Source organism: Myotis nattereri (assembly GCF_964212035.1).
Source record: "Myotis nattereri genome assembly, chromosome: 2".
NCBI classification, from domain to species: domain Eukaryota; kingdom Metazoa; phylum Chordata; class Mammalia; order Chiroptera; family Vespertilionidae; genus Myotis; species Myotis nattereri.
Genome location: NC_138076.1, coordinates 32453760 through 32465943, shown reverse-complemented (window position 1 = coordinate 32465943; position 12184 = coordinate 32453760). Strand labels below are relative to the sequence as shown.

The following is a 12184-nucleotide window of genomic DNA, read 5'->3' as shown; positions in this document are numbered from 1 at the left end:
AAGATATTTGAGACGTTTTATTATTTAAATCCTACCAACAAAAAACAGAAAATAAACTGAAGGTGTTGGCTGAGTGTGTGCATGTTGTGGGAGAGGAGGAGGCTTGTTCCTGACATTCTGAGGTCTGGGATATTTTACAAATTAATTTTAAATAAATAAACATGTTTTTATTGGATTATCATGTTTGCCACTTATACAAATGGTTGTCTTTCCAGTGCAAGAGAGCCTGCTGCCATGACTCCCTTCCAACTGGAAGATATAACAATCACTCTTCTGAGTATGTGAAATTCTCAGTAAAGAATTTGGGTTTCTATTATTAATGCATTAGGATTAACAGTCTTGGATAACCATGATCTGAATTTAAGAACTCATGGGAAAGATTGCATTTTTTAAAATAACCACTCATGTCAGGGAAAGAGCCCTAAATTTAGCTTTTAAAAATGTGTAAAATTTTTTACTCTATAAACATTTAGCTGAACAGTAATATTTAGGATCAAATTATTTAGTGATGGTACATCCAATAGTTAAATGTATGATACAAATATAAAATGTAAATACAAATATGAATGCTAATTATAAAAATAAACTTACTGTTATTACAAATTAACTATGGCATTCTGCCTGTGTGGCTCAATTGGTTGTGCATCATCCCATGAACCAAGAGGTCACCAGATCGATTTCCAGTGGGAGCACATGCCCTGGTTTCAAGCTCAATCCTCAGTATGGGGCATGCAGGAGGCAGCTGATCAGTGTTTCTCTCTCTCTCAAATTACTAAAAACATATTTTAAAAATATTAGCTATGGGCACCAAAATATTAGCTATGAACTCATAGAAATGTTAATAAGATTATTCTTGTTTTGTTCCTCAGTGTTTCACATGAGAAGAATAAATTGTCACATTATATCTAATATTTGCTTTGCTGAGCATATCCTGTGTATATAAAGTTAAAAATTGGCCATTTTTAACTTATAAAGGCTAGATTTTAATCTAATTAAATAATACAAATTTATCTTTTTAATTTTTAATCTTGTCTAATTTTTAAGCTGTTATTCTATATTACATTAAATAGGAAAGCATTTTTTCTTGACAAAATTATCTTAATCTCAAAGCTACTTTAATATTAAAAGCATTGTAAAGCAGAATAAAAATCACAAGCCAAAATTCTAGAGTTTACTTTAAAAATCTGGCCTTCTCATAGATGTATGCAGAAACTAAATTCCAGGCAGATTGCTTCCATGCCAACAACAGTAATTTGAGAAAGTTTTGCTTTAGCTTTGGAAACACTGCAAATACGTGAGGTTTTTTCAGCTGCTTGTCTCACAAAGGACTTAGCACAGTTTAGAGCTGTCTAAATTTTAAGTAGGGACTAGGAAGGATCAACCTGCTGAAATGATTTTGATAGACTTAATGTCTTTGGAGGATGTAAGCTGACATTTGGTGTGTGTGTGTGTGTGTGTGTGTGTGTGTGTGTGAATGCACTCGTGAGTACGCAACAGAAATTTTCATGTGAATGTATTTTTCTATGACTGTTGAATTTTTTTGTTTCTTATAAGTGAGCCATTTCATCTTTTAATAACAGTTTCAAACTCATGTGGTTTTTAAACTTTTGACATGTAATTGAAATAGAACATCCAACTGTGAAGAAAGTTGATTGCAAAGCAATTAGAATTGATCTTTCCTATTTTTTCTCCCAGGTCAAGCTAATGCCTCCTGCTCCAAATGATGACCTAGCAACACTCAGTGAGCTCAACGATGGCAGCCTGCTTTATGAAATTCAAAAGCGTTTTGGGAACAATCAGATATACGTAAGTGCCTTTGAAATTGCCTTTTGCACTGCATTTGTCTTGCAGCATATTTTTACTCTTCAGTGCTGCAAATATTACAGGTAATGGATTTATTGTTGCTTCTGGTCATGCTGATGGCTTACAGTGGATTTCTCCAGAGCTCAGGGTGATTCTTCTGATGCAATTCTAAGGCAAGTTCAGCAAATTCCAAATTTCAGAGTTGTTAACTGAAAGTTAATATCCTGAGGGTAGACAACTTTCTTGTAATGCTTGCTGTGGAAGATCTTGCTTGATCCATCAGATCTGCTAATCACTTTTGAAAATGTTGTTTGTTTGATTTATTTAATTTAGCCTTCTACATCTGGAAAAGGGAAACTAAAGACGAGAAGTTAATTATGCAAGGAAAACGGCCTCCCTATTTGCATGAAATGATAAGCTATTGTTCCTCTAAATTATCAGGAAATATCTTTGTAAAGTAAATAATGTATACAGGGATATTTGATAATAGGATATAAATATATGGCTCAGATGACAAACAGCATGGAGAATTTATTTGCTGTGGTTCTTCCTTGCTTTATATGTGTGAATTCTACCAATACTAGTAATAATTTAGACACCATGTGATCTCATATCTTAATCTCTTTCTCTCTCTCCTTGATTTTGTTATATTCAACTCAGAGCAATTCAATCAGAATATCTATAGTGAAATCTGATTATACACACGTCTGCTATCTCTTTTTGACAACATCCTTTTTTTCTAGTCTGCTGAGAAATTGATTAAGTAATTTTCATGGAAATATGAAGTCTGTGATTCCCTTATAAGTCATCAATTCTCAGGTGCTGATTAGCTTATGAAAATTCAATGCAGCATTTTAATGCTTGGATAAATTGCCTGCCACTGTAAATACACTTAGAATTAAATACCTCTTTTAAAATTAATGGAATTGAGTCATTGGCATAAAGTGGAGGAAACTGATTATGTTGGTCTGTTATTACCGTTACTTGTGTAATATTTTTATTCCATTTTATTCTCTTTCCCTATCATTGTGTTGATTCTTGTTTTTAGCTTCTTAGTAATATCAGATGACCACTGCTCAAATTCTTTCTTTTTTTTTTTCTTTTCTATAAACCTTTAGGAATGCATTGAAACCTCAATGGCTGAATTTCTTTTAAGAAATGTCTTTATTGCCCTTGCTGTTTTGGCTCAGTGGATAGAGTGTCAGCCTGTAGACCAGTGGTTCTCAACCTGTGGATCGCAACCCCTTTGGGGGTTGAATGACCTTTTCACAGGGGTCGCCTAAGACCATCAGAAAACATATATAAATACATATTGTTTTTGTGATTAATCACTATGCTTTAATTATGTTCAATTTGTAACAATAAAATTGGGGGTCACCACAACATGAGGAACTGTATTAAAGGGTCATGGCATTAGGAAGGTTGAGAACCACTGCTGTAGTCTGAAGGGTCCTGGGTTTGATTCCAGTCAAGGGCACATGCCAGAGTTGAGGGCTCGATCCCCAATGTGGGGAGTGCAGGAGGCAGCCAATCAATGATTCTCTGTCATCATTGATGTTTCTATCTCTCCCTCTCCCTTCTTTTCTGAAATCAATAAAAATATATTTTTTAAAAAGAGTCTTGACCAATCATGTTCTAATCTTAAATAACAAATACTTCCTACCTGTTTATCTGAGTCATGGCTCTAATTCCTCCACACAGTGGACCATCTTCATAGATACTCTCTGCTCTCTGGAAAATCAGAATTAATGTCCCCTGATTTGCTAAAGTTCACATAAAATATAAATTTGCCACTGTGTGACGCATGGGTTTCCTATTTTCTGTACTTGAAATATTGAAGAGCTAAATTGTCTAGGAACAGTTTTGTGATGAGCGTTCTTTGTTATGGTTTGAATTCACCCTCATGGATAGACAAGCAATTTAAACATTATTGATTGAATGGTAATAAGTGATTCTCAAAGTGTATCCTATGCACCATTGGATGGACCTTTATTAGCAATCTCCAATGAGAGTAAGCATTTAGAAGCTCATAGCAATTTAATGGTTTAATTTCCTTCTGTTCAATCTAATAAGAATCAAGGTTTTTATTTTGTATGTCTTTGTCTTTTTCAATTTCATTTGTCCAGGAATTCATCTTTATTATGTTTTACAAAAGTATTGGTCCGTGAGGAATTGGAAATAAAAACAAGTGTTTCTTTCCCACAAATATAAAGGCACTAGTTTAATAGATGACTCAAAATTCAAATATTCAAATTCCAGAGTCTGATCTTGACACACCCTCCTAACATGTCCCTTTTGTAGCTTCTCGCAGCACAATTAATGGCATCCCCTTTCTTCCATCTTTCAGGCCAAAGTGCTGGTAAGAGTATTAACGTGTGTTTTTCTTCCATATCCCATATCTGATTTTACTGCAAATATCATCAGCACTTTCTTCAAAATATGCACAGAACATGACTTCCACTTCTGCCACTGTCCCATCAGAGCCAAGATAAAATATTTCATCTGAGTTAATTGCTTGACAAGGATTTTCATCCTTTTTTTTTTTTTTTGGCAATAGTCTGATTTGTTATATAAGATGATCTTTCAAAATAACCTGTAGCCGAAACCGGTTTGGCTCAGTGGATAGAGCGTCGGCCTGCGGACTGAAAGGTCCCCGGTTCGATTCCGGTCAAGGGCATGTACCTGGGTTGCGGGCACATCCCCAGTTGGGGGTATGCAGGAGACAGCTGATCGATGTTTCTCTCTCATCGATGTTTCTAACTCTCTATCTCTCTCCCTTCCTCTCTGTAAGAAATCAATAAAATATATTAAAAAAATCTTTAAAAATAACAAAACAAAATAATCTGTAAATTGCTCTTTTAACTAAGTGTACAGCATTTCATTTAGCTATCAAATTGGGTAGTTTCCATACAGTCTCTAGCAGTAGGAAGTTCTCACATCATCAAACAGAAAATGAATTGCAGAGGATGAGACATCTGCTTGCTGGGAAATGCATAGAATAAAGGCATTGCATTTCCCAAACAATTATTGTCAACAGTCACAGAGAGAATAGAAGATGCAATCACATCTCTTCATGGATGGCTGATAAGTATGCAAGCGATACTCTCTTCACAAACACACTAGTGGAACTTGAGACTCATAAAGAAAAGAAACTCTACAAAACAAAAATAAATTCTGTAACATCTCATTAGCCAAGTCTAGAGCCTGGCTCATCTCAGCCACTTAATAACTTACTGTTCCCTTCAAGGTGGCCTACTTCGAGGCAGCAGGTCTTCTTTTTAAGAGCATCTCCAGAGGTGGGAGTTCACCAGCTGCTGTCAGAAGTTGAGGTCTCCCTCACTTCCAGGTTATTTGAAATTATGTTGATGGACACATCTTTTCCAAGCTAGCCTAGTTATTTAAAGTCTCACTACAGAATGCTATGCTGTGCAGTGTCTGCCATATAGTTGCATGTAATTCCATTCAGCCTAAAAAATGCGTTTGAACACTTGACATGTGTAAGTTATTAAAAAAGTAATGTATTAGAAAAATGAGGTAAGGGAAATCTTTACATTTCTGTAATTTTAAAAATTATTTTTCTGCAGTAAATTTAAAATTTTCCATTTTATCAAAATGGCCTCTTCAGATTATGGTATAAACCTATATGAAATCATTTTTGTGACTACCATTAACATTCAGATCACATTTTCATAAATTATTTTTTATTCATCAAAAATATATTATCAAAGACAATCTCAATTTTCTTTAGTAATTAGACCAATACAAACAGGTTTTATCTTATAATAGGAAAATGCAGGTTGGAGTTACTCTATTTTAATTTTATTTAAAAAAAATTTTTTATCTTAACTAACAGATTTCTCAGTTATCCCTCAGTCTATTTTCTAGTTTCATTTTTATTCTATGGAATAAGACTAATTTTGAGATACTAAATGAATAAGGTCTCCTTTCAGCTCAATTATTTCACTTTCATTTCTTTTCTTCTTTACTAGGCTATAAAATTCTCACCAATCCTTTTAAGTAAATTTTGTATTGAATTACAACATATAAAGGGAATAATGCACAATTTATTAGTGCATAGCTACATGAATTTTTATTTGTTGAATGCACATGTATGATCAGCAGTTTCATAAAGAAATGTAATATAAGAAGCCCCTTCCCCAAGCCACCCTGATCATCACAAAAGTTTCTGACATGTTGGGCTAGCAAATAGTTTTGTCTGTTTTCTTAATTTTACATAAAAGAAATCATCAATTATCTGTAGGTCCTTGGGTTACATTGGAGATCCGTTCCTACAGCTCTACGTAATGTGATTTTCGCCGTAAGTCGGAACCCACCTACGTAAGCACCTACATCACTCACATGGAGCACATACACAGCAGTAATGAAGTGAAACAGAAAAAAAAAAAAGAATCAAAAGAAAGATAACAATTCCTGACCATTACTTGTGGTAAATAAATAATAAAAAACATAAAGCTCATATGTACATATGTGGAAATGATGGAACTTTTTGTTTTTTATAAATAAACTAGAGGCCTGGTGCACAAAAATTTGTGCACTCGGGGGGGAGAGGGGCTCCCTCAGCCCGGCCTGTGCCCTCTCGCAGTCTGGGACCACTTGGGAGATAATGACCTGCTGGCTTAGGCCTGCTCTGGGTGGCAGAGGGCAGGCCTAATCCCTAGGTGCAGCCTCTGGTCGGGCTCAGAGCAGGGCCGATTGGGGAGCTGGGGCACCACCCCCTGTTATGCACAGAACAGGGCGGATCAGGAGGTTGCAATGCCACCCCTAGTCACGCTCAGGGTAGGGCTGATTGGGGGTTGGGGCACCACCCCATGTCACACTCAAGGCAGGGTCGATGGAGAGGTTGCGGCGCCACCCCCTGTCACGCACGGAGCAGGGCCCATCAGGGGGGTTGGGGCTCCGTACCCTGTCACACACAGAGCAGGGCCGATCAGGGGGTTGGAGAACTCCCCCCTGTCACACACAGAGTTGGGCCGATAGGGGAGTTGGGGCACCGCCCGCTGTCACACACAGAACAGGGCAGATCAGGGGGTTGGGGCGCCACCCTCTATCACCCACAGAGCAGGGCCAATGGGGAGGTTATGGCTCTACCCCGTCACACACAGAGCAGGGCCGATCAGAGGGTTGGGGCGCCGCACCCTGTCACAGACAGAGCAGGGCCCATGGGGGGGGGCGTTGGGGCGCTGCACCCTGTCACACACAGAGCCACAGGGCGATCATGGGGTTGGGGAGCTCCCCCTATCAGGCACAGAGCAAGGCCAATCAGGGGGTTGGGGCACTGCACCCTGTCACACACTGAGCAGGGCCAATCAGGGGGTTGTGGCCCCTCCCCCTGTCACACACAGAGCCGCAGGGCGATCAGGGGGTTTGGTCGCTGCCCCTTGTCACGCTGATCCCGGTGCCGGGAGGCCTCGCGGCTCTGCTGATCCTGGTGCTGGGAGGCCTCACTGCTCCTCTGATTCTGGTGCTGGGAGGCATATTACCCTTTTACTATATAGGTTAGAGGCCTGGTGCATGGGTGGGGGCCGGCTGGTTTTCCCTGAAGGGTGTCCTGGATCAGGGTGGGGGTCCCCACTGGGGTGCCTGGCCAGCCTGGGTGAGGGGATGATGGCTGTTTGCAGCTGGTCACACCCGCTTCAGGGTGGGGGTCCCCACTGGGGTGCCTGGCCAGTCTGGGTGAGGGGCTGAGGGCCATTTTCAGACTGGCGGGTGACTGAAGCTCCCAACCTGTCCTTTTTTTAAATTTTTTTTATTCTGGGCCAGCTTTAACTCTGAGGCTTGGCTCCAGCTCTGAGGCCTCGGCTGCTGAAAGCAGGTATCTGGTTTGTTTGGGTTCTATAATTATAACACTGTTGTGGTCCTTCTCACTCTAGCTCTGAGATCCTGGCTGGCTGAAAGCAGGGATCTGCGTTTGTTCTATAATTGAAACAATGGTGCTGTCCTGCTGGCTGAAGCCCGGCTGGCTGAAAGCAGGTTTCTGGGGTTTTGTTTAGCTTCTATATTTGTAACAATGTTTCAAACTGCAAGCTCAGAGGCCGGCAAGGCAGGCGGGAAACGTTGGCTTCCTCCGTCACTGAAGCAAGCAAGCCTCCTGTTCTCTTCAAGCTGCCTGGCTACCGGCCGCCATCTTGGTTGGCAGTTAATTTGCATATCTCCCTGATTAGCCAATGGGAAGGGTAGCAGAGGTACGGCTAATTACCATGTTTCTCTATTATTAGATAGGATGGGAGATGGCGACATAACCATGAAACTACGTACATTGAGTTTGACATAACCCAAGGACTGTCTGTATTCTCTTTTGTGTTTTTCATCTTTTATTTATCATTTTGTTTCTTGTATTTATACTGTTCCTTGTAACACTACTTATCCACTTTTATTCCTATACAATAAACTATTATGTGATTATATCCTAATTTATTAATTGACTCTACAGTTGAGGAACCTTTGAGTCATTTTCACTTTTTTGTTATTATCTATATACTAGGGGCTCAGTGCATGAATTCGTGCACTTTGAAAGGAACTGTGAATTGCGAGGCTTCAGTGGGCACAGGGGCAGGTCTCGGCCCATCTTCTGCGCCCCTGCCTGGCCCCTCCTGCCTTGGCCACCAGTCCCCTGTCTGCCTGCAGCCCCACTCCTGCCGCTGCTGCTCCCACATGCTGACAGTGCTGGCATCGCTCACACCTGCTGAGGGTGCAGAGTGATTGGGGCCGGCGCCAGCAGCAAGTGAGAGCGGGGCTGGCGCAGCAATGCCTGCTGCTCGATCCCCTCTCAGGAGCAGGGGAGGTGGAGAATCCCTCAGGGGCAATCGGGGCCAGCAGCCGCTGCTTGCGCCCACTGACAGCACTGAGCGATCCGGGCTGGCAGCGGGTGCTGGCAGCGGGTGTGAGTGGCGGCTCTGGCGCAGGCAGTGGGTGCGAACGGGGCTGGCACCAGCAGCAGGTACAAGCGCCGGGTGGGACTGCGACATGTGGGAGCAAAGAATTTTGAGTAACCACCAGAGGTTTGCCCCAATGACAGTGACCAGCACCCTGCCTTGATCTGGCACCTCCGCTCACCTGCTCCACCATCCAGCCATGGCTGACGCCCACCAAATTCCGTTCTCTGCTGCCTGCTGTGGACGCCCACCATGTTCCGTGCGTGCCCCCTGGTGGTCAGTGCACGTCATAGTGACCGGTTGTTTGGTTGTTCTGCCGTTCAGTCTATTTGCATATTAAGGTTATATATATGTAAAATCCTAAGTGACTGTTACAACTGGTCGACCAGTTGCTATGATGCACACTGACCACCATGGGGCAGACGCTCAATGCAGGAGATACCCCCTGATGGTCAGTGCGCTCCCACAGCCAACCTCCCGTGGCCCCTCCCCTCGCCCCCTAGCCACTCCCCCATTGGCCCTGATGGGGGACTCAGTCTGCCAACCTCCTGCGGCCCCTCCCCCTGTTGGCCAGCCCGCCAAGATAGGATTCAATTGCCGGCCAGGCCGAGGGACCCCACCGTGCATGAATTTGTGCACTGGGCCTCTAGTAAATAACACTGTTAAAAACTATCTTATGTCTTTTTGGAGGCACACATAGATAAGTATTTCTGTGGGGCATTTACAGTGGGGCCTTGACTTACAAGTGTCCCGACGAACAAGTTTGCTGTCTCTCGGCCGATTTTTTGCTTTGAGTTGCGAGCTAAAATTCGGGTTATGAGCCAGCTTCAGATACCCCACCGCTAGTTGGTGTAGTGAATGTCACAGTGAACGCCACAACATCAGCCCAGCATCACATGTCTCACTCATTCACTTTAAGATTTGACATACGAGTAATCTGAGTTATGACCTCCATCACGGAATGAATTAAACTCGTAAGTCAAGGCCCCACTGTACCTAGAACTGTCTCATTTTTGTATCCAGGAGAAAAAGGTCTCAATATTTTATCATTCAGCATGTTGTTTGTGGTAGCGATGCCATGTGTAGTTACTTTTTATTTGATTAAGAAAGATCTATTGAATTAATAGGTTTCATAGTTATTGTTTTTAAATCAAAAGTGGGCATTAAATGTATTTAAAGTTTTTTTTTCAGCATTTAGTGAGACCATCATGTAACTTTTGTTCTTTACTTCTTAGTAATATGAGTTGATCTTCTAATGTGAAGCCAACATTCCATTACTAGAATAAAGTTTATTTGGTTGAAATCTATTATCTGTTGAATGCATTATTGCAATTCAGTTTGTCAATGTTTTGCTCAGAATTTTTGCATGTATTTTAATGAGAGAGAATAGCCTGTATATTTTCTTTCAATATACTAGTTATGTTTTTAATATCAAGCTTATGCAGGCCTCTTAAAGTGAAATGTTTTTTCTTCTGTTATTTTCTTGAATTATTTGTATAAGATTTGTTTATTTTTGTACTTCAATGTTGGGAAGAATTCACCAGAGAGAGAAGTCTAAGTTTTCTTTGTGGAAAGGTATTTTATGTATTTCTCTTATAGATGTTTGCTGATTTTATAGGTATCCATTATTAATTTCTGTCTTAATTTTACCATGATCAGAGAATATACTCTGTGTGACTCAAGTCTTTTAAATGTAATGAAACTAGTTTATGCAGTTTCTGGTAACATTATTCAATTGGTCAACTTGTTGATTACTTATTTCAAAAATTTGTCTGCTTATTTGTGAGTTACTAAGAAAAAAAAACCTGTTAAAATTCCTCACTATCATTGTGAATTCATGTTTTTCTTCTAACAGCTGTTGCTGCTTCAGATATTTTATCCTAGATTTCAATCTCATAGAAATTTAGACTTGCATATCTTCCTGATTGCTTTATTTTATCATTGTGAAATGTCCCTTTTTATCACTGGTACTGGTTCTTACCTCAAAGCATATTTTCTATTAATTGAGTGTTGCTAAACCACTTTTTTTGCTGTTATTGTTTGAATGGATATTTTGCTTCATACTTTAACTTTTATTTTTTTTATATATTTTATTGATTTTTTACAGAGAGGAAGAGAGAGAGATAGAGAGTTAGAAACATCGATGAGAGAGAAACATCGATCAGCTGCCTCCTGCACATCTCCTACTGGGGATGTGCCCACAACCCAGGTACATGCCCTTGACCGGAATCGAACCTGGGACCTTTCAGTCCACAGACCGACGCTCTATCCACTGAGCCAAACCGGTTTCGGCCATACTTTAACTTTTAAATGTATTATCCTTTATATGTAAAGTGTTTTCTCTTTAGAGTAGCACACAGTATTTTAATCCAGTTTATAACCTTTTTTTAAAAAAAAATTGAGAGTATTTAGTAGCTTTACATTTGATGCAAGTACTGATGTATTTGGTTTTAAATCTATAATTTATTATTTGGTATCTATTTGTTCCATCTGTTTTATGTGCCTTTATATCTCATTAGTTGTCCTTTTAGTTAAAGGTATCTTCATTTCCTTTATGAACTTCTCAGTTATGCATTTTATTATTATTCTATAGCAACATAGAACTCATTACTACCCCGTTTACTTCTTCCATTATATTTTGCTATGTGTTTTAATTTTATATTTTTTTATCCAGTCTGGTTCTCATAAAAACACTTTAAGATTAGTTCTCAGAATCCAATTATGTCACCTTTATTTGTGTGTTCAGTGGAACAAATATATTAGCTTGATTTTATTTGAATTTCACTTGTCTATTTATTTATAAAGTTAAACAATTGAAAAAATGTTAAGAGCATAGTTTTTCCTTATTCTTCATATTGTAGAGTGATTTTTAACTTTAAATGTGCTATTTATATGGGTCAAACACTATTTATATCTTCTTCCTTTAACAGACTTTCATTGGGGACATCCTCTTACTTGTTAACCCATTCAAGGAGCTTCCAATTTATTCCACCATGGTGAGTATAAAATTTAAAATACCATTTAACAGTGTAGAATAATACTCACCAGACAATCCTGTTTATATCAAATGACCTATTAAGAAGAAAAATCATAACAATAGGTAAAGTCAAAATTTTCAGAAAGTTCTAAATTAAGTTGTTGCATAATGATTCTCTTCTTCATTTTTAATCTTTAACTATTTTGGCATTCAATTATTCATAATACTAATTTTTAATGTTTTTAACATTTTGAGTGATTTTTTCCATTTTATACGTTGGCAATTTAAGTCTTCTCTGACTTTTTGAAGTCAATTTTCTAGTAATTCATATTTGTTTTAATATTTTCAAAGAAATCTCCTGACTTTAAATTTTTTTCAAATGTATACTTATTGTGTGTTCAATTGATTTCTTTTTCTTTTTATTATTTCCTTCTACTTCCTTTGAGTTTAATTTGATAGTTGTTTAAGTTGTAAAGTTCTGTCATTGATTGTTTGCCTTTCTGAATCCATA

General features: G+C 39.2%; 1 protein-coding gene across 1 annotated transcript in view; it reads left to right on the top strand.

Annotated features, from left to right (window-relative positions):
* Positions 1-12184, top strand: part of MYO16 (myosin XVI) — a 418102-nt gene that overhangs the window by 100076 nt on the left and 305842 nt on the right. The window contains exons 10-11 of the mRNA XM_081084505.1: positions 1696-1806; positions 11627-11692. Of these exons, the coding sequence (XP_080940631.1) occupies positions 1696-1806; positions 11627-11692 (177 nt within the window). The remainder of the gene's footprint in view (positions 1-1695; positions 1807-11626; positions 11693-12184) is intronic.